This window comes from Amblyomma mixtum, chromosome 2, assembly GCF_055824585.1.
Source record: "Amblyomma mixtum isolate Tamu chromosome 2, ASM5582458v1, whole genome shotgun sequence".
NCBI lineage: Eukaryota > Metazoa > Arthropoda > Arachnida > Ixodida > Ixodidae > Amblyomma > Amblyomma mixtum.
This window is the reverse complement of record NC_143013.1, coordinates 100,350,246-100,373,580: the sequence shown is the minus strand read 5'-3', so window position 1 is coordinate 100,373,580 and position 23,335 is coordinate 100,350,246. Positions and strand designations below refer to the sequence as shown.

Genomic DNA, 23,335 nt, shown 5'->3' with positions numbered 1-23,335 from the left:
TTAAAGGAAATAAAAATAAAAACTGTAATTGCATATTCTGCGCGACCTGGATGGCCAGCTCAGACCACGTGCCGAAAGAGGCTAGTTGGGGCCAGCTCACGCTACTCGTTACAGTCGAGTGCAGGAGCGATACCATAATTTTTAGGGCCATAGAATTCGATATGCCTTCCTAGCAATGCATTTACACCTGCAGCTACTCTCGGCGCTGAGGCAGAGAGAGACATGTTTTCTTTTGCTTAAATCTGTAGAGGACGAATACAACCAGGCAGGATTGTTATGTCATCTGCAGGCCCTATATTTTCTTTTTGGGGCTCAGAATTTTACGACGGCTGTCTATATTCATATATCAAGTTTTCTAAAGTGACATTCTGCTACTAATAGAAGAGTCATAATAACTGGTGCGTGTTCGTGCCGGGCACACGTGCGGGTATAACTTAGCTTAGGCAAAGTTGTTGTGCTCGGCTTATGTCAAAAAAAGGGTACAGGTTCCATGTACTGGGGCTGTGGTTATGGTTGGAGCCATGTTCTCAATTCTGCTGGCAGCTAAAGAAATAGGTAGAGGGCCACACAAGCTCCATCGTGATGTTGGTGGTATGACAGAGATAGGTTATTAATGTTGCCTCATATTTGTCGCGTTTAATTAAGTATAAAAAAATTACAATTGCAATGTGCTGTGCGTATAATGGAATGGAATTTAGGCTTGCATCTACTCTCCTGGACGAGGTAGATTGCGCTTTTGTTTTCAATGCACCACGAATTCAAACAAACAGAAAGATGCGCCAGTTATAGGCGCACTTTTTTGTTATGAAATGCGCACGATCCTTTGTACGTGTAATATTCTCTACTGAGCCAAGCTACTGCTTCAGAAAACAGTGCCACACCATCAGTACCTGTCTCTACGCGACACTTGTGCAGGTATAAATGGGGACAGGAAAAGTTTTCCCAACTGCCTACTTCAAAAAAGGGTACAGAATGCACACCCTGCCAGCGGTTGCTGTGGCTGCATCAATCCTGTGCGTGACTCTTGTTGGTGCAGAAAGGAGGAGAGGCCCGCAGAAGCTACAGCGTGATGTTGCTGACATGGCCGAGGTGGGTCATTATTGTGGCTTCATATATAGGACGTTTAATTAAGCACACGAAAGCCAATTTTGACCACACAGTGCTAATGCCAAACCAAACGGTCATTTTAGTATCTTCCCAACAAGGCCTGTCTGTAAAGTTGTGCAACCGTCCTTGAATACATTTTTACAGTTCTTCGCCTTATATGGCATGAGTGAAGCAATTCCTATAAATATAGAACGAAACGCCTCGCATTCGCGCTGATACGGGTATTTTTATTATTATGGGCCTATTTTAACCTTCAGGAGAGAACCCCATACATGATATACCAGCCACGACGATATCAGGCATCTGCAAGGCCCCCGGGATGCACTTTATATGCCAGCCCGGAAAAAGTGTGTGTTAATGTTTTATAAAAGAAACCCACAGCCCGAATGCATTTCAACGCTACAAATATAAATCTAATGAAATTATTTCTTGCTGCCGACGTAGACAGGGAACGGAACAAGAGCTTTTGCTAAGAAAGAACCTAATAAATGAAAAAAAAAATAAATGAAATGAAAAAAAACCTAGTTCTGGCGGAAACAACTAGCGCCCACGGTGTTGCTCGGAACATAACGGCCATTAATTTTTGCTCTGTCTGCGTAAAGATAACTACAGATTTCCAAAGGGGCACCTTGAATATCACGACAAGTCTTGAACATAAATGAATGTTTTGCGCATAACCAAGACCACAGCGGTCTCATTGCGTACAGTGATTGCGAAAATGGGAGCGGGTCTAGGCCAGTAAATATAAGCAAGCAAACCAGCATGATGGTTACGATAAAAGAAAGAACGCAAGAGAAACTGATATGAAAGCGCTTCTTGAATGTACAACCCTATTTCCTTTACAAGTGGATGAAGATGTTCAGCGTGAGATTAAGTTGGAAAGTATAGAGTAAAATGCGCATTTGCTCCGCTTTTCTTCGCGCCACAAAAAACGCGGCCTATACTCGCCGTTATTGCTAAGTGCATTTGATCCGCGATATACACAGGATTTGAGAGCAACCGCATATTTTCATTGGCATGTTGTCTGTTTAAGCTATATTTTACGCACATCGCTAGACTGTGCCATATAAATCAAAATATTCGCAGATCCCTCATAGGGAGAGGTTTCAGTTGTTTATTCATATAAGCACAGTCAGAGGCTTTTTGTTTACGGTCCTCAGCATCTGTAATGTTGATGTTGGAATAAAATAATGAAAAAATGATGATGAAATGCACCCAATTGTTTTCCGAAGGCCGCCCTAACTACTTGGTGCTCACGTAGAGCAAACATAAAAAGCGAAATTTTTCTACCAATCTCAAGCATAGGCCATGGCCATCAATCTGGTCATAAAATTATCCTTAAGAAATTCTCGAGTTGTCTCACAATTATTGTCTAAAGCACTCACAATTTGTTTTCCATGGCAGGCTTCACTGCACTGTGCCTGCGCAGGAGAAACTTTAAAGAGGTGGATTTTGCCACCCACCTGATAGCTAAATCAGTCCCTGATATGTAGATAGCCTTATCTCAGAACGTTCGAGAGTTGCGTGACCAATAGAAGTGATCTGCAGGAAAGCTGGGCTTCTGTAACTTGGCAAACGGGGCGCGTTTTAAGCCTAACAAGTTCTCAGCCTAGACGTGTTGCTTTGACAAACAGCACGAAAAAAAAGTGTGAATATTGCGACTTTCCTATAATAGCAGCATGTCATATTATTTCCGTCCATATCGAATCTAGACTTGTTGGACTTTGAAAGATTCAATTTTGCAAGATAAAAAAATTCTGGAAGGCATTCAAGCTTGCATGAGTTCTATACACAAGGACTTAGTTCGCGCATTGTTGCTGTCGAACATTCGCTTGCTTTGTTGGGTCCTGGAATGTGGTTTTCGAAAGACAACCCTTGCCACAGTCGGCGAGCTCTCGTCACTTAAGAAATGTTTCGCACAGGGCAAGGTATGTTGGGGGCCTTTCCAAACATGATGCTCTTTCATTCTGTCGTGTCAGTGGACATTAGTAACGGCTGTCGAGAAGCGGCTTTGCACATAAATTTTGGAACTTTCCCGTGCCAGGTTGGTAAAATAATTGCAGTAGCTTTTATTCCTGCTAAGGTAGCCTTGAAGAACACTGACGACAACTGCTTTTACTAGTTATTATTCAGGGAGAAATCAATCGGCGATGGGCGATCAATTGTGGATCTGCCATTCGTACAGTAAAATAAAGTAGAGGTTATCGCATATACGTATGAGAATTCTTCTCCACCCTTCTAGATAAAGGAGCCTCTTGGAGTATTATAATATGGCTCTGTATATTATTCTCCTAGAAGCCGTCATCTGTCCGGTAATTAACGCTGGCACAGCACGTGCCCTTCTTTTAACACCAAACGCCTCATATGTCCTGATAACCTTTCAGAGCCTTTGGACATCCCATTTGACACCCGCTTGTTCTTCGAATACCACTTCTAGACTAGCCTCACTATATAAGTTTCTAGTGGTAAAGATTTCCATGTTCAGTTTTCGACGACGACCTACGCGGAGCCAGTCATTCTTAGCACTCTCTGCTGGTATCACAGGTCTGACCAGCGCCGGGGTTTAATGGCCAAGGGTATATTGTGAATCGGTGTATTTACACAGCAGGTTGTGGATATGTGCTACACCAGGGTGGACAAATCCTGTTGAGGTGAGAGAGCGTGTGTTCCGCTCTGGTCACCGAGATCAGGCCGCATCGCAGGGCTGGTAAGGCAGTTGCATCACAGGCGGCATTTTTATTTATCCGGCGGAGAACTGCGTGAAGTAAAGGTGCGTACAATAATTGCATGTAAACATTTTGCGGTTACATCGCCTGCAATTTTCTTTCCTTCATTGCACAGTCGCTGAGAACTGACGAACCTCAGAAGTGCGCTTGAGCATAGTGTAAGTTATAATTCTCATAATGCAAGTTGCTATTTGGCAGGTGCATGACAGGGTTCAGATGGAAACAATGCGCGTACGGGGCCTTTATTGGTCAGAATGTTCGCTTTCCGAAGCATAACAAGAAAAGGCCACAGGTCAAAGCAGTTGTGCTTCACAGATTTTATAATGGAGCTCTTTCTTATTACTAAGACATTGCTCCTTTATGAGCATTTCCTCTCTGAAAAGAAAGGCAGGTTAAGTGGCCACATCATAATGGTGCTCCCGGTTCGCAGGTAATAGCCCTCTTCGGGGACTCCATCGCCGTAATGGATGTTGACAATGATAATATTCTCGACTGCTTGACAGCAAGGAAGACACAGTACGACCCTGAAGTCTGGAGTTCCACGTACGTCTGGTCTGTGCAGGGTTCCACCGGAGAAAGGTAAACTTTCGCCGAGATCACCTACGATTCTGAAATAGAAACGTTCTACTCTTGGGGCTCCCCTAGCACAACTTTATTGGAATAGATTTTGCGACAAGCATGAGGCCCGTCTGGAAAAAAACCGCCTGTGCAGATGAAGCGGGTTTAGATTGCCCACTGCCAGCCTGAAGTAGTTGCACCTGAAGTAGTCGGTTTTTGCAAAAATTGTTACAGCCAGTGTCGGACCTTGTTGTCAGCGTGTTGCTTCTTACTTTCTGTCACTATACACTACTGTGCTCATGGTAGCACTGAATTTTAACCATTCTCCTCCCCCGTATGAGATAGAAGTTCTAGTATTGCTCGAGTATTACAGCGTGATGCGTGAAACTGGATAACTTTCTCGGCTGTGAGAGGTTGCAGTGTCAGCTTCTGAAAAAAGTCATCTTGTATACTAAGCTAATTCATATACCGGAGTGTCTGAGAAGCATGCGCAACCACTTCACTGAGCAAAAATTTGCTTGCTGAGTCTAATCAAGTGGAATGTGCAAACACACGCGCCAGCTAATTAAGAAAATAACGCCGTCAAGAAACGCAGGCATTGATTCGCGCAGATTTTGCGGCGACGCACACTCGCCAGTTGTTCGATTATTGTTATTTAGAATGTAGAGCTTCTGAAGACCGGGCGAACGTATATTTTTTTTTTATGCTCCTGTGTAACGAAAGCGAGATGTTCCGGTTAAACAAGTTATCTCGATTAGAATGAAGCGTGACAGAATGTTGCTACAGGCTATTGCGATCGTTACGAATGCAATATATTTTTTGAAATGCACGACTTCAAAAAAACAATTGCTGGCATAAACTAATTTAAAGGATGAAATAAAAACAACACACGCATACTGAGAACAGAGGTGCCTTCAAGTTTTGTTTTCGCAAACGTCACAATGAGATACATAATTTAGGATGACATAGGAGTGCGCTACTAATCTCTAGTTGTAAGATGCGTTCGAAAACATCCAATAATTAGTTTACATTAGTTTTTGATGGCCTTCTTAGGTTACACACTGAAAATTTGAATACCTAATTATGTTGCTGCTGGAAGAGTATGCGGTGAGCGAAAGATCTGAGTAGTGCCCTGCTTTGAAGTATTGCGAAAAGTAAATCTATTCTTGAGTTGTCAGTTGTGTAGTTATGCCGCGATATCAAAAGCTGTAAGGGCGACATAGAAATTCACTATTTGTTCCTTGCTAGATCTGCATGTCTATCGTCGAGCTCAAAGCTTACCTATATGCATGTGCACTACGAGTACTCTCCTATGCAAACACGTAGTACATTCCTACTGGGGCTATTCACGCGACAAGCCGACAACGAACTTCCTCCGATACGTATTCCTCCCCCCTCCGGCGCAAAATATTCCTGGGATTATTGCCCCCTCTAATCCCACCACTGGTCACTGCTCTTTCCCTATATCACACTCTTAGCAGCGGTGGTAGCTCAGTGCTTACGGCGCTCGGCTGCTGACCGTAAAGACGTGGGTTAGACCGCGGCCGCGGCGGTTACATTTTGATGGATGCGGCACCTCTTTCTTTCTTTCTTCTTTCACTCTCACCTTCCTCCCTTCCCTTATGGCGCGGTTCAGGTGTCCGCCGAGATATGTGAGACAGGTACTGCGCCATTTCCTTTCCTCAAAAAAAGAACAAACAAAAAACCAAAATCTAGAGGCCCATGTTGTGCAATGTCACCGCAAGCTAGAGAACCACAGGTGCTTGTAATTTCCGGAGCCCTTCACCACGTTGTCCCTCATAGGCTGAGTTGCTTTGGGACGTCAAACCCGTGTAAAGCATAAGCCATATCACACGCTTGCCGACGACAGCCATACCGGGCCGAGCTTTAGCCTCTACTCGCCGACTCGAGACAGCAGGCGGACTTGGGTCGCGCAATAAACGAGGTCTCGGTAGCCTATATGACTAGAGCTTGCAACCTAACACAAACACTTGTTGCGCAGTGTCCGTGCAGCGATCGCAGGAAAGGAGCATGATGAATGCGAAATTAAGGCGAAGGATATGAATCCCGACTGTGAGGGAATTGCGTTGTTGTAATTTCCCTGATACCGCCTTCAGCATTGCATGCAGTGCGTATCAAAGGCCTTTATCACTAAACTCGAATAATCCGTCATTGCCGGCATTTAGCTCTCTCTAAAAGAGATTTTTACGCAAAATTTCTAGATGAGTGCTTATGCCCGATATTATGTATCCTGATGCTAGAAACGATCATGCGCGAGCGCAATGGCCAACGCTAGTCGGAAAAGGGGTGCACCAAAGCCTTACTTAAATCTCACCCGTCTGACAGTAATTAGTAATTTTTAGTATACAGCAGCGCCCACTTCAGTTGTCGCTCAAAGCTTTTACGACCGTCTACGCCTCTACGCCTCTTCTACGAAACCGTTTGTGGACCGTGGATGCCGCTTCATTCAGGAAATTCCAAACGTTGTGGAACCGTGTAATTACAAAAGCTAAAAAGTAGACTATTGGCGACGCAAAAAGAGGGTTACTTTTCATCAATGTGAGCGCTGCACACCGTGCAAGCTATAATAAAATATGACGAGCACAATAAAAAAACCCTTCACTCAAAACAATTTTATTGTACTTTACCGAGATGCCGCACGTAATAGGATACAGTAATTATGGCAGAATTACACTGCAAGATGAACCTTTAGTTTGTTTTATGCGATTTTCAATGCTAAATTCAAATTATAAAGCCTCGTTTCGTTGATATGAGAGTTCTCAATCCCAAAAGCATGAGCCAAAAGGTCTTCACCACCATAATCTCAAGACATGGTTTAGTCAGAGGCCGGCTCGATTGAGCTTTTTCTTTCAAATTCAAATTCAAATTCTTTATTTCTGCCTTGTAAAGATACAGACAGCGGAGGCGCAGAAAAAGCTGAGAGACAGCTTAGACTAAGCCGCAGCCCCCTTTCGCTTGGCAGCAGCTTGACAGCAAGGCTTTTAATAATTTAGGCTCCATATTTCGGGATAAAATGGGTGCTCGCTGCCTGAAACTTTTTACAACATTCCTCTCTTATGATGTCAATAAACTGATATTTATCAGCGGAGAACGCTTACAAAGTTTTAGCCAACCCATGTTCTCTTCCCGTAACTTGTTCCATAGCACCAGGATCTCTTTTCTCCAAAACCTTAGACACGCGAAGCCCAGAGCTATATATATACCTTATCTCCTTCGATATTGGTAGTACCAAAATCTTAGTTCATAACGAAAACGATGTCAAGATGCTGCTGGAAACTAGCCAGTATAGCCTTGTTATCAGCTGGTGGTTGCAGACCTCACTTGCTCTGGTGAAAGTTGCTCTGAAGCTCTATAACGTATGCTAGTGAAATCAGTCGACCATTGGTACACTTTGTTCTATGCGCCAAGATCGACAGTTGCGGGTCCTTCAGACTTTTGTACACGATGATACGTTCTTCAGCAGCTGTTTTGGAAGGAAATCGCTAATCGCATAGTCCTAAAGAAATCAGCACCACACAGTCAGCAACAGCGTAGTAAAGTGGAGTTGAAGAAAAGGCGTTCAAAGCTGAGAACCATATTTACTTCTCCACATGGCACCAGGAATGTGGAGTTTGGTGACTTGTTATATAAAACATTAGATGGTTACCTCGCGTTTCGCCTAGTGCATTTTAAGGTGACCGCATTAAGGTTTCCTTTTGCAGAAAATCCGCCCTACCTGTCGGTGTGACAGGCGGCATGTGAGCCGCCTGTCACCTAGGTCGCGTTATCTTGCGACATCATCACAACTGCCCACTGTGGCACGTGGCAACACTTGCTCTCGGGATGGTGAACAAACTACCCGCAACGACAGGTAGATTAATGATTGTTCGCGCCGGATTGCTAGAAAAGAGCAACCTGTGCCTCACGAGGCCCACCGGTTGTTGTCCCTGAAGTGGCCATCTGCCAGGGATATTACTGCACCACAGCGCCAGGAGTGGTATCAGGACTCCAAGCGATATATGAGTGTAAAGCGGAGGAAGACCAATTCGGTATATATGGAATGTATGCCGAACTTGTGCGAATTGATGCGCGAACAGGCCCCCTACCGCTGTAGTGAACATTAACCCTACCTTGTCATATCTACCGTGTCATATCTCGAAGATTTGATGACTCTGTATGTACTCCGCTTGGCATACGTTTCAGCTGCTTATAGCCGACTGTTCGACTGCAGCAACGGGCATGTAGATCTTCTGTGAGGCGTGCCAGACACTATCCATTGCCGATAAAGTCACGTTCTTGAGATCGGATACCGGTTCAGCGTATAGCGTTCGGATAAGCGTCTATTGGCGCGCTCCGCACTATATTCACAAACAACCACCTCCATATTGGTCTGCTAACTCGTCTTGTTCGTTCGTGGTTTCCGGCGGTGGCTGCCGTGGCAGTCTCCTGCTTTCTACTTCTTTTACAAGGGGTGCCAGTCGCCAAATTTGATGCACAAAATAATATAACCGTAAACAAGCAATAGCAGCTAGTCGAGCACTAGAGCAGACACCACGCTAACTCTGTCAGTGGCTAGAAGCAACCGCTGAGGAGCCCAATGCTAGCGCCGGCTTTCAGGTGTGGGTCCTTGAAACCTTTCATTTTTGTGCGTTTCTTTCAGCGCGTAGAATTGAGCTGTGGCGCCAGCTCCAAAATAAACAAGCTTTCGCCGAGGTAAAATTTTTTTTTGACCCTAACTTGTGTCTACATACGCTGAGGCAAAGAGATGGGACATTTAAGCTCCGCCTTAAGGGGATGACGCGATAGTGTATTGGGGCAATTCCCATATATGCAGGAGTTCCTTCTCTATTTTATACATTCATAGATCCCTGGGAGTCCTCATGCTCTTCTTAGCGCAGTGGCGCAGCTGTTAAGCGATGCGCCACTGCCGTGGTATGGCAGGCGCTGATAGCGGTGTGCTTTGTGTGGCCCATGTTCCTCTTCCCGAGCGACCAGTCATTAATATAATGGTCACCTACCAAGGTGGGCAGTTTGCTCACTATCCGATCGGCTGGTTCTGATGGCGCTGCATGGTCAAGTGACTTAGGTGGGCAACATGCCTCCTGGGGTTCTCTCTTGGCGCCACCTGCCAGTAATGCCCGTGATGTTGCACACATGGCGATACCCGGCTTTACCGAGCAGAGTGCAGCAATCGCTTCAACACCGGTTTTTCAAGCATGCCGCCCCAGCCGAGCACCAGACCAGGCGAAGAATTGTACCATTGTATCCCCGCTGGGCACCCTTCGGCACTAAGAACCAAACCCCGTACCTTCCGCATACGAGTCGGATACTCATACCGCCCCGGTTGATAGCGCAATTTTATTGCGAAAGCAATACTACGCTCATGAACGGCCTTTTGCGTAGCGATCGCCGGTAGCCACGTTTGACCTTTAGAATGACCTCTGACGTCATACCAGGGTGAGAGATGGGCTACCAAGTCGAGTCGCCTCGCAGCGGCAGCCGGTAGCCACGCGTAACATTTAGAATGACCTCTGACGTCATGGCATGCCTAGCGACGTCATAGAGTGACGTCATACCGGGGTGAGAGATGGGCTACCAAGTCGAGTCGTCATGCAGCGGCGGCCGGTAGCCACGTGTGACCTGTAGACGCGGCGGACTGCGCTCCTTCTTTAGACGCGGCGCGCCGCGTTCCTTCCGTAGAGGCGCTGCTCGCTTTCGCAACCTACCAGGCTTAGCCAAAGCTAAGCCCCCGCCAATTTTTTTTAGCAGCACTTCTCGGTTGATTCCAGCAATGAAACTTTGAGATAGCGCCGAAAAGGAGTCATACGAGACGAGACATTTATTTCCAGACAATCTTATTTTACTTCATTTCTTGGCCCTCGAAAGCCGCGGCAAACTAAATTTCACCAATATGAATTTCATCCAGCCAGATATCCTTGCGTTAAAAAAAAAATGTCACCGCCATTCTCGACTACTTAGCTCTTCTATCAGCGAGCAACGACTAATGCGATTGGGAACAGTGGCGGCTGGGGCTGCAAACTCGAGCCGTTCCTTTTGCTGCGATACAAGCAAACTAGTCGCAGGAATGCAGTTACGTGCTGTGACTAGTAATGCTGGCACCGCAGCACCTGCAATTAATTTGATTCCCAGGTTCGAAGACAAGCGGCTCCTCGGCGCTTAGCGAGGGCGGCACAGCAACTACGCTGCAGCTTCTCATTGTCTATGCCTAGAATATCATAGAAAGGGCTCTGCGAAAGAGCTCTACACCTAATGCTGACAAGTATGGTGAAATAAAATCAATATATACTGTGGGAAGTAAATACCAGGTCGCTCGCATTTTGGACTCATGTCATCGCGTTCCTGCCGATGCTCAACATGGTTTTGGAACACATTTTATGCAGAGTTTTAATTCAGCCTCCGTCGGATTAATTGTTTTTTTTTTCAGTGTAGTAACAAATTAGCATGCGGCGCGTGTAGTGCCTGCAATTATAGGTAGCCTGAAGAGATAATTAGCTGTTCCCGATTTTGTCACTTAAAGCTACGATAATAACCTGGATTTTTCACATTTTTCTCGTTAAGGCTCCAATATTCAGTTCACGCCTGGGCCACGGACGTGCCTGACTGGTTTAATTTCACCACTTCTCTAAGTAAGCAAATATTGTGTCACTTTGCAGTGGGAAGAAATCTGCGATGTCAGTTTGCTCTTGTATTCTTCTTTATTCCAGAAGTTCTTAGCACACAGTATACGTTTTTCAACTGAATTCTTTTTTATTAATTCCTGGTAGGTCACCTGCCCTAAAACCAGTTGTTCTTACTTAAGAAGATCAGGTCTACAATACGCAATAAGGCTGGGCAAGTCATGGAAAGTACATAAAAGTATAAGTATGAGCAGAAAAATGTACGCGTTCAATTTGCCTACAACAAATTTATTTACATTGCAAGTAAAAGGACCATCTTAAATGATATATTTGAGGCATAAAGGAAAAAGTTAATTTTGTGTCCCCACTCCACTGCGAGGTAGACAAAACCTGGCATAAATAACTCGTAAAGACAAATGCATACCCCGAGCGCACAGGGGACGTAGAAGGATATAGAGTTATAACATCAGTGACAAAATAGGGTTAATAAAGGAAATTTATAAACTGACAAAATCTGCAGGAAAAAAATAATGCGTCGAAAGTCGTTAAGGCTGCAGCTGGTAAAGCCCTGTTATTTGCTTAAAATAACAAGAGGTTGTGTTTCGCAGGCTGCAGTTTACATTTTTTGTGGTATGGGGTAATGCCTCAAAATGGAGATGTGCTTGAAACAGGTATTACTTTTGCTCTAATATAACGTTGTGGTTGGTGAGACAAATTTTCTGAAACGCGCTAATGGTGATAAAAGGAGCTCGACATACGACTGCATTTATGTTTGGAGAGAAGACAAATTTGTAATGAAGAAAATATCTGCAGAAGTAAATCAGCTTATATACACTAAATTGCGCATGATATTTCCAACATTTAGATTATTCCAACGTTATCTTTGCTTCTCCTTACCCAAAAAACCGCAATATTTTTATCCGAGCAAAAATGACGTTAGCATATGCAGGATTTTGGTACAATCTAGACGAATTGAATTGCAGTGTGATCAGGCATGTTTTTTTTTTTTTTTGCAAAATTTCGCGCGCATGCTGCGAATGTCAGTTTATTGTTTTGTTGAATATTTGGGAAACCTTAATCCTTAAATTGCAAGTGCCGTTTCTACTGCAATTTCTTTCCTTCGCAGTGGATCCCACCTCACAGACTAACTATTTTGCTGCTCGCTCGGAATGTAATTAGTTTAGTTTTTGTCTTATTTTCTTGGGAAAGGTTACGGCGTGACCAGAAAATCAATTCTTTGAGATTACGAGATTATATTCATCTCGGCCTGATAGAGGCTGCTGCTAACACCTGCGCAAGTAATAAATTCAGCCTTTGAATCAATCGCTACAATGTATTTAATATAGACATTAAAAGAAATGACCCTAAAAAACTGCGTCCGGCCTTAATTAGCATAAAAGTGAACTGTCGGTTACCAACGTGTACGCACTGAACTGTATCACGGAGATATAACAGGAGAAGGCTACGAACTATTCTTCGAGTTAGGTTTGGTTTTATGGAGTTCAACTTCCCAAAGTGACTCGGGCTATGAGGGACGCCTATGAGAGGCGATTAGGGTTTCGGAAATTTCGACCACATGGGGTTCTTTAACGTGCACTGGCACCGCTGAGTACAAAGGGCCTCTAGCATTTTGCCTCTAGCGAAATGCAACAGCCGTGGCCGGGATCGAACTCGCGTCTTTCGGGTCAACAGCCCAGAGCCGTAACCACTAATCCACCACGGCGGCTCTTCTACGAATTGCGTGAAGGTATAGCCTATGAAGGAAAACGTTATGACTTCGTGAATCAAAGGCATTCTAAAAATCAGTAAAGATATCATGAGTTATCAATCTTTTGAATATTTTAGGGCGCTTTCATTAAATGTTTGGAAACCGCTGTCCGTTCACCGCCGGTTTCTACACTTTCTCAGGTTTCTTTTCTGATGCGCTTTCTTCTGCGCATCAGAAGGGAAACTTCTCCCGCTAAAATCACCTTAGGTCGGTGTGGTGCGATCAAATTGTCGCCATTGTTATCTTGAAATAGAGAACAGCAGCAAAACTAAGTAAAGTACGTTTTTTTCAGTAAAAATCCTCAATTTCATACCCCAGCTATAGTTCAAGCATTCGAGCGTACGTCAAGGCATTTCCTGTGTTGTTTACTTGGTTTAGAAGCTAGCTTTCTGGAATATTCATTCACTGTTCTACCTATTTAACAGGAAGTTTTCCCTTAAATGATGAATGTTTTGCCGTTGTATGTTTTCAGCTTTGTAAAATAGAGCTTAGTTGGTAGCCCACGAAAATAATTCGCGCTCTCGAAAGCTGTGTCGCTGTTTTTGAAGATGGGCTTGATATGACTGGTCCGCACGTAAGCTGCAAACACTTCTAAGGGCGCTCAGGCAGCATGTATGCAGTTCCTCTTTCACGCTTCACGATCGCGTTTATAAAGGAAATAAAGGAGACCACATATTTTTGGCGCATACAACTTGAATTTTTTGGTACCTCTTTTAGTTAACACCATACAGTTTCGTGCCTGATGGCCGACTGGGTATATAGTGACTACAGAAGCTGTGTTCGGCGACAGGCCTATACAACCAGCCAAGTTCAGTCGGTTTTATGCACGTCCTTTCCCGGCGCACTCAACTGAAAGTGTATAGTTATCTTTTAACACACCACAAGCGCTTGTTATTAAGCAGTCATGATCCAAATTCCGGAGGCCGGGGGAGCAAGACCTCATCTTGATCGGGACAGAGTGATTTCTAACGACTGGAGCTAGGGGTGCGAAACGAGCCCGCAGCGTTCTTTTTATTCATTTAATATATTTAGTCCTTAACGTCTCGACGGCGCTGCTTAGGGGGGGCGGGAAAATGAAGATTTTTGTCATCAAGAAAATATAAAAGCATTTGAAGAATAATTAGGAGAACGAAAACAATCAGGAAAAAACGATTGCAGCTCAGCTCAGCTAAGCGTGGTTCAGCGAAATCGCTCCTACGACGTAGGCGGCTGCGGCCGACTAGCTCATTCTATAGCGAAAACTGCAATGCGAATGCCGCGAGGGCGGTGCCGGCTCCTGTATTCAGCAAATGGCGAGTCACGTGATTAGTCACAAGGCCACAGGTGCCAAGGCGGTGGTCGGCTCAGTAGCCGGCACGGCGTAGCTGCTACACCCCAACCACACGTCCACTTGAAGATCACACTGCGGCGCCGATGTCCTTGGCATGATTAGGCCAATAAAGCTTCCCCTTTAAAACTAACAATATACGTAAGTCCTGCGCAGATGATGCAACAATATTCGGGTTCTTTATAAATTACTTAGATAGTAAAGTTGCGCTACGGTGAAAACCATCTTCTCATAAAGAACTGCATGCACCTGCGGAATGGAGAGATGTGATTTACAATTTGGGTTGACTAGAGTTGCGCCCGAAACGAATATACTGCCATCGAATCACGGTTGCGTCGCAATACGCTAGCTGAATCTATCTAGATTCTAAAACCGCTGTCTGCTAGCACAGAATACAATATTTTCTAGGAATATTTTTTATTTATTTGGGAATTTAACTCAAGCGAACATTTGTTATTACACAAGGGTAGCAACTTGGGCAAGTCGCTAACTGTGATTCATGGTATTTGAGGTAGCGCAAAACGGGACAAGGGGCAGAGAAAGACGCAGACAACGCAGGCGCAAACTTCCGACTGACAGAAACCTAGGCGACCAAGACAAACGTGAACCGTGAGGCAAACAGGCGCGTGCGCCTGGAAAAGAATATAATCAAAAACAGGTGAACGAGGAAGAACGGACAAACGACTCAGTGATTATTTAAGAAGGCCAGCTCTCTTTTGGACAGGGATATAGACGGCTTGCTGACACATTTATCATCCAAGGCAGCGATACGCGCTGCTTCAATAATTTCACGCGTTAACTCATCCCGGTGTATGGCCACGATCGAACACTTATCCAAAAATGGCACACAACCACACTCCTTACAGTGCAAAGCCAGACTGCTGCCAGTAAAAGTATTCAAGTTGTTTTGGTGTTCACGAAGCCTATCATTCAAGCAACGACCAGACTGACCAACATACCGCTTGCCAGAGGAGAGTGGGATGTAATGAACAATGTCTTCAGTACATTTTACGAACTTTTTCTATGATTAATGGTGCACTGCAGCTTTTTGAGACGTTTCTCGGCGGGCAAAGTTTTTTTGGATAGCGCGCTTACTTTTCCGGGGGTTGAAAAAACGACGCGAACATTCGCTTTTGTCCCAATTTTCTTGAGATTGTGGGACAGGCAATGACTGTAGGGAATAACGTCAATTTTGCCTTTCTTTTTTTCTGAAGGCACAGACGGTAGTTGCTCTTCCTGGCGCTTCTTCTTCAGTATGCCTTCAGCGACAGCAACACAGATATCAGGTGGGTAGCCTGCTTCATGGAACCTTGCTGAGTTCTTCGTGAAAGCTCTTGCTAATGAGGTGGGGGCATGAATTTTCCAGGGCATTTTAAAAACATGAATAACTAATGCCTAGTTTTACGAGTTTAGAATATGCGGATGTGTAGGGGAGTTGAGGCTTGGTAGGAAGAGGTGAATAGCTCCAACACACGTGGTTGTCCAGGAATTTAAAACAGATATCAAGAAAGCAGATATCGTTGTCACATGGCACTTCTTTCGTGATCTGTTTCTGGCATCTCTTGACAGAATCCTCCAAGAGCGGCTTACCAGTCCACATGTGGTCAGAATCTTTCGTTTTGTGGACGATGTCCTCTTTCTGATTGAGTGTACGCTATGCGCTTAGAGCAGGTTTCATCCGGTATTTTAGCTATTATACAAGAGTGTTTTTCACCGCTACTATTGACTAACGAAATGCCAACTGACAACGAGACCCGCTTTCTTGATATCCCTTTTAAATTCCTGGACAACCACGTGTGCTGGAGCTATTCACCTCGCGCTAACAAACCTCTACTCCGCTACACATCCACACATTCTAAACTCGTAAAGCGAGCCATTATAAATTTATGTTTGAAAAATTCCCTGGAAAAGCCATGCCCCCACCTCATCAGGCAGAGGTTTAACGAAGAACTCGCAAGGTTCCATGAAGCAGGCTACTTAGCTGATATCTGTGTTTCTGTCGCTGAAGTCATACTGAAGAAGAAGCGCTAGGAAGAGCAACTACCGTCTGTGCATTCAGAAAGAAAGGAAGGCAAAATTGCCGTTATTCCCTGTAGTCATTGCCTGTTCCACAATCTCAAGAAAACTGGGACAAAAGCGAATGTTCGCGTGGTTTTTTCAGCCCCTGCAAAAGTAAGCGCGCTATCCAAAAAAACTTTGCACGCCGACAAACGTCTCCGAAAGCTGGAGTGCACCATTAAAAACAGAAAAAGTTCGTAAAATGTACTGAAGGCTTTGTTCATGACGTCCCAGTCTCCTGTGGCAAACGGCATGTTGGTCAGTAGGGTCGTTGCTTGAATGATAGGCTTCGTGAACACAAAAACAACTTGAAAACTTGTACTGGCAGCAATCTGGCTTTGCACTGTAAGGAGTGTGGCTATGTGCCATTTTCGGATAAGTGCTCGATCGTGGCCAGACACCAGGATCAGTTAACTCGTGAAAATATTGAAGCAGCGCGTATCGCTGCCTTGGATGATAAATGTGTCAGCAAGCCGTCGATCTCCCTGTCGAAAAGAGAGCTGGCCTTCTTAACTAATCGCTGAGTCGTTTGTCCGTTGTTCCTCGTTCACTTGTTTTTAATTATATTCTTTTCCATGCGCATGCGCCTGTTTGCCTCACGGTGTACGTTCGTTTTAGTCGCGTAGGTTTCTGTCAATCGGAAGTTATCGCCTGTGTTGTGTGCGTCTTTCTCTGTCCCTTGTCCCGTTTTGCGCTACTTCACATACCATAAATTTGTTATTCGCAGCACATAGAAATAAAAGCCATTTCATTGAGCTTTGCCTCGAGAAGCATTCTATCGCGCAGAATAAATTCATGATCGAAACCGAAGGTCAAGTCATTTTATGTTATCTCGTTGGCTCAGCAGTATGAACACCTGGTATATTTTAACACTATTTTTCCAGGCCCTGGCGAGGTTTTTGCTGGCCATTCAGACTACTTCGACCACGAGAGCTGCGTTATAATTGAGATGTATGTCCTTGGAGACCGTAAGTCAACAATAAAGATACATTTTAGTTAATCAGGCTGGCTGTGCGCAAAACTGAAGAGATTATGATTGAAATGAGTCAGACATATATCGCTGTTTAAGCAATTGCGGGTTATTTGTGTGACTTCATCGCCAGTTATAGATTCGCATGCAGGTGGGAGTGCCCAGATGATTAGTTGGGAACAAGTGAGCACTTGCATACTCGTCCGCAAGGACCAAAGGCCGTTTTTAGATAATCGAATGCGGCTGCGTAATAAGAGAAAAAATTGGCAGTGGTTTAGATCAGCTAGGCCAGGATATGCGCAGCGAAAGCAGTTTCGTCTACTGACATTTCGGTAGCGACACGACGTCGTTGTCGTTGAGCACCTTGGCGGCGTCTCTTCGCGAGACTTTCCTCTCGTTCTTAGGTCGTCTGGGCCGCCTGCTTAGCCTTTTTCACCTCATTTTCACGCGGCACGGAAGTTGTGCGCCGCATGCCACCAGCGCCATCTGCTGGGCTAGCGCCGTACATTATCAGAGGGATTTTTCAATTGGCGCCGCATGATGACGCTTGTACTACACGCCAATCACGGAGGAGATTTACCTGAAACGGAGCAAATTTAGTACGCGCTTCATTGTGACATCTGTAATTAACATGCTCATAATTACTGAATACATATCTGAAAGATATGTTTTAAGAACTGTGTATTCACTTGACGCGCCTTTATTCAAAAACAAACGTTGGAGTGTCGTGGCTGAGTGGCAGCGTCCCCCCGTCTCGCACCCCGGCGGCCCAGTTTCGATTCTCACCTCTTCCCAGTTTCCTTCTCTTACTCTTTTCTCTGCTTAAGATTGACAGTCCGAGCTGCGCCCTTCTACTAGATGCCGTGGTAACGGCGCATGCGCACTAGTGGCCTTTGGCAGGCATATCGAAATGCGCTTCTGCTAGCCTAGTGTAGCTTTCGCTACAAAAATATGACGAACATGGACTTTCGTTCGTATGTTTAGTGGTGAAATGTTAATTTCACCTCTGCTGCCCTAGTAATAGTTACCTCTATACTATCGTACTTGGAAGGACAGATTAAAGTAGTGGGATGCCTTATGAATACGGATATTGATGGAGGAAATAATATTTTGATAGCATTAAAGACAGGGCAACAGTTATCATAATTAACTTCATAAGAGGTACAGTGCGACAATGATAGTGGCCTACACGTCTGACTAGATAGCCCAAATCATTTATGAAGACCTGGAATCTGCAGTGAGTATGTCAAAGCGCGGAACACTACTGATGGGCGACTTCAGTTGAAATTTAGGCAAGTTAACAGGTAGGAGGACACGACGCATGGCCTGAATATAGCAGACGCTCTCAGATAATCAGAAGGAAGGAAAACAGCGGAGGGGAGCCCGAAAAATTTGTGAATCACCAAAATCTTCCTCCGCAAACTGCACAAACGGAAGTGGACCCGCAGAGCCAGAATATCGATACAGACTTGAAGAACAAGTTATACTTTTTGCTTATACTTGCATTCTCTAGGATCTGGAGGTGTTCAGCAGGTGAAATATAGTGACCGTTTGATGTTAAGCTCTCGAATGAGCCGGTACTCGAGCAGGGAGCGGAAGAAGCTAGTAAGGAAGTCATGGTAAGGAAGGAGCCCATGAATGACTTAGCACTAAGGGAAGAAATGAATTCACAAATTCTCTGCAGGGCAGATATTTCGCTTTAGCAGAAGACCATGGCCTTAGTACTCAAGCGATAAAAGAAAATGTCACACATGTCATTAATGTGTGCACAGCCGACGTGGGGCAGTGTAACTATGCCGTATACTGGTAAGCTCCCTAAGGGGATGGAAAATCTAATTAATAAACGCCAGAGCGTGAAATAAGCGAACCTGATAGATATACAGTGGGCCTAGAACAGCCATAAAACCAATCAACAAGCGCAAGTTAATGGACACAAGAACGTGTAATATGCACAGAATAAGGCGTTCCCTAATATATGCAGGTAGCCTTAAAGCATCACAAAGTTCTTATTTACGCACCAAGGACATGTGATCACCTAAATAACCTAAATAGCCCGGTGAGCTCCCTACACAGGTCTATAGAGTAACCCGAATATTCAGCACGATAATGATGGAGGCAGCGGTGTAGATGAATTGAACATCCATTGGGCAAAAAAAAAAAATTGAAAGCCTAGAAGCAATCCAAAGGGGGAAGGAAACTGGTAAGGGCTACCTAACAGCCCATCTGTTGAAAGACGGAGGAGAGGATGCGCTAGTAGACCTCGAGCGCATCGGCAGCTTAGAACGTTATTCTAATCCATAATAAAGAGGATGCCAATGGAATTGAAAACTTGAGGATCGATCTGCTTACTGCCCGTCACGTAAAGGTTACAGTCTTCACCAAAATCACCCGACCAGCCTCGACGGCTGCAGGAACTGCCTCGAAGCCGAGTAGCGGCGCTGCCGTTCCCGGTGCTGGTCCCTCCTACCCGGCTGCGAGTGTAAACTGGCAGATGTAACCCTCGGCCCTCGCTCTCTTTCTCTGGGTGATAAGAATCAGTCGGGTAGATTATGCGGCGAGTGATTCCATGGCCTTCGGAGTGGCTTCGGAGCGCTGTCATAATGAAAGAGGGCGCAGTCTTGCGTCTGTCAGTTTACACTCTCGGCCGGGGGAGCCGCGGTCGGCGCCGGATACCGCAGAGCCACTGCTCGACTACGACCCCGGTTCGGCCACCGGCGTGGCTGATCGGTTGCTTTTGGGAAAGATTTTACTTACTAAAGTAATTATTTATAGAGCCATAGCAACCTTAAAATACACTCAACCAAATGACCAGCTTATGTTTTTAGAGGCAAAACCACCATAAACCAAACGCCGTTATTCAGATGGTAGAAAAGTGCATAGGTTAAAGCTAATCCTCGTACACAGCCCATGAAGATTGCGATAAAGCTTTTGCCTCAGTCGAAACCTAAGCTTTCATAAAGGCATTACAGAACCAGGATGTAGCAGAGACATATGCCAGAGTACTGCAAACATCTGTAGTCGCTGCACAGTCGCCATATTCACGCATGGCAAAAGTAATAAACTCCCAATAAGGACGGGCAGCAGCCAAAGAGACATAGTTACTACGTTTTTGTTCGCATGTTTACAAGAGTTATTGAGAGACCCGTGTTGGGAACAGATCAGGGTAGCTGCTAATGTCTAATACATAAGTGATCTGCGATCTCAGAGGACCACCTTGAAAGTAAGCTTGAAGGCATAGAGAGGAACAAACAGATCACAGGCTGTAATAGATATATGTAAAAAAACTGAGGTAATATTCATGAGACAGAAGGGAACGGTTTATTACGATATACACCTAGGTGTTGAAAGTGATGAGGGAAAATCATCATCTCCTTAGACCAGGAAGTGCCCGCAGATCCGGACCATGAGAGTAGAATACAAAAACTAAAAATCAGGTCGAGGGATTTCAACAGATTCTCTCATGTGATGAACAATAGTTTACCAATATCACTGAAGAGAAAGGAAAAGAACAATTGTGCCTTACCTGTACTATCTTTTTTAGCAAAAACGTGCACCGTAACAAAGTGGGTTGAATTTAAAATAACGAACACATAGTGTTCTATGCAAACATAATTGATAGGTGGAACGTTAACCGATACGAAGAGGTCAGAGTGGATCAGGGAGCAAACACGAGTTGCGAACTCAGCAGTCAACATCCGAGAGAAGAAATGGGCCTGGGCCGGCATATAATGCGCGGGAAAGATAACCGATGTTCGTTAAGGATAACGGAATAGATTTCAAGACAACAGAAACACAGCAGGTTGCGACAAACTGTAAGATGGGGCGGTGAGATTGCGAAGTTTGTGGTGATAGGGGCGCCGCAGCTGGCAGGAAATATGTTTCATTGTAGGCACAGTTAAGAGGCCTTTGTCGTGCTGAGGCCTCTGTTTGAGTGACGAGGACGATGATGGTGATTGCTAAGGACAGTCGTTGTGATATATCGCGAGCAAGCATTGGTCTCATAGTGCTCTATAAATGTTATTTGTATCTTTACCATAAGTTCTTTCTGTTGCTTTCTTGAAAAAAGCTCCGTTGGAACATTTGAAAATTGCTATCCTGTTGCGAAGGAACCCATCTACACTTCTTTTTCAAAATTTGACTCCATATTCGAACGACACACTTCATATTAAATGAGTAATGATTTAGTTTATGGGGTTTAAAGTCCCAAAGCCACTCAGGCTTTGCAGGACGCCGTAGCGAAGGGCTCGGAAAATTTCGACCACCTGGAATTCGTTAACGTGCACTAACATCGCACAGCACACGGGCCTCTAGAATTTCTCCGCCATCGAAATTCGACTGCCGCGACCGGGATCTAACCCGTCTCTTTCGAGTCAGCAGCCGAGGGTCATAACCACTGAGCCACCGCGGCGGCCTTAAATGAGTACTGGAGTAAGTTAATGCGTGCACATTTCTGGTCTAAGGAATGTTCTTTTGTTGACGCTGTACAGGGTCGTCCACTCTTACTTAGAATACACTAGCGCATGGCCGTGCTCTTTGGAGGGTCACTGCGTCCGAAACGGCTGCGCATCGAAGCGAAGCGGCAGATGACGAGAAGCACCACTTCCAGGTACACCTTCTCCTGTGTCGATTTGCTGCGATGAGCGACTGTGTCGCATGCGGTGGCCCTCTGAAGAGTGCGGCCATGCGCTAGCGTCTTCTAACTAAGAGTGGACGACCCTGTACCTTACGTGCCAGAGCCTTAAAACGGTTCACCATTGCAGAAATACCGATGTTTGTGGGAAGAGTTTTTCCTGCTTGTTTGTAACGCTGCATCAGCGTGGTTGTCTTGGTACCTTTTATACATTTCCCGCCTTCGAGGATGATTAATAATGCTTCGCCCTTAGTCTATTGAGTTTTTACGTTACAGAAAGATGGGAGTTTGCGGTATGTCCTTATACGCGCCCCCTTTCTCCTTGCATTCGCACTAATTCAGGACGTGTCCGTCGAACTTCGCACTTTTTTTAATCAACGTTGCAATATTGGTACATTGGAAATGGACAGTCGGAATTGTGTATAGCATAAAAATGAAATGCCTAACGAATGCACGTATGCTCATTCAGGAATATTTCCTCAAAACATTATCCATGTAAGATATCCGAAAAGCGCCATCAACATGTGGCTTTGTCATCGTACCGATATATGAATTGCAAAATTTTTATTTACGCGCCACACATGCCACTTAGCTTTAAAATAATTTTGCAGACCTATGCGAAGAATATATATCGTTGTGACGCTTATTTTTCAGAGTGTACCTTATGGGTCACCAACGAGCATAAGGATGCAATACCAGATGAATGCCTCGAAAACTTCGAGGACGTCTGTGGAGCTGGCGTCAACCTTAGCACTAAAACCCTTTGTAAAGACGTATACCAGTCAGCCTTCTCTGATGCACAGGAAACTTGAATAAGCGACAACTTGATGACTTCGAAGTGGTAATCAGTCGTTGACGACTGCCGAAGCCTTTCATGCTGAAATTATTTGTGTCGGTGAAAACCTGAATGTTGTTGCAACACGTGGAAGAACACCGAAAAATGCTGCTTCTATTGACATTGTATGCACATTTTCCATCATGTGGTTCGGCTTTTGTAGGCGGGAATTAATTATTACTGGCACGGAATGAACCATTATTAGCACGTGCTTTTGAGTTTTACGTTTTTGATTAACTCACTCGTCTTTTTTTACCGTGGTCAGTCAATTATTTTGTAACTGACTTTTAACAAAGGTACAGATGGCAAAACACATGTCCAGAACAACCGACTTGTGTGTTCTTATGCTACGAAAGCCGCTGCGACCAGGAAGGCAAGAAATGACAATGAAATCTTATGAGGCTAACTGCACATGAGTACATTCATACCATTTTTGGTTTGATTTGGTTTATCAAGGTTTAACGTCCCAAAGCGACTAAGGTTTAACGTCCCAAAGCGACTAAGAGACGCCGTAGTGGAGGGCTCCGGAAATTTCGACCACCTGGGGTTCTTTAACGCGCACTGACATCGCACAGTACACGGGCCTCTAGAATTTCTCCTCCAAAGAAATTCCAGCCGCCGCGGCCGAGATCGAACCCGCGTCTTTCGGGTCAGCAGCTGAGCACCATAACCGCTGAGCCACCGCGGCGGCCATACCATTTTTAACCAAACGCTGTCG

General features: G+C 44.9%; 1 protein-coding gene across 1 annotated transcript; it reads left to right on the top strand.

Annotated features, from left to right (window-relative positions):
- Positions 1–972: 972 nt before the first annotated feature.
- On the top strand, positions 973–22,655 carry LOC149360294 (uncharacterized). Its single transcript, XM_089569230.1, has 5 exons — positions 973–1,089; positions 4,264–4,412; positions 10,971–11,038; positions 17,067–17,150; positions 22,437–22,655. The coding sequence occupies exons 1-5, from the start codon at positions 973–975 to the stop codon at positions 22,592–22,594; spliced, it is 576 nt and encodes a 191-aa protein (XP_089425356.1). The 3' UTR covers positions 22,595–22,655.
- The last annotated feature ends 680 nt before the right edge of the window (positions 22,656–23,335 follow it).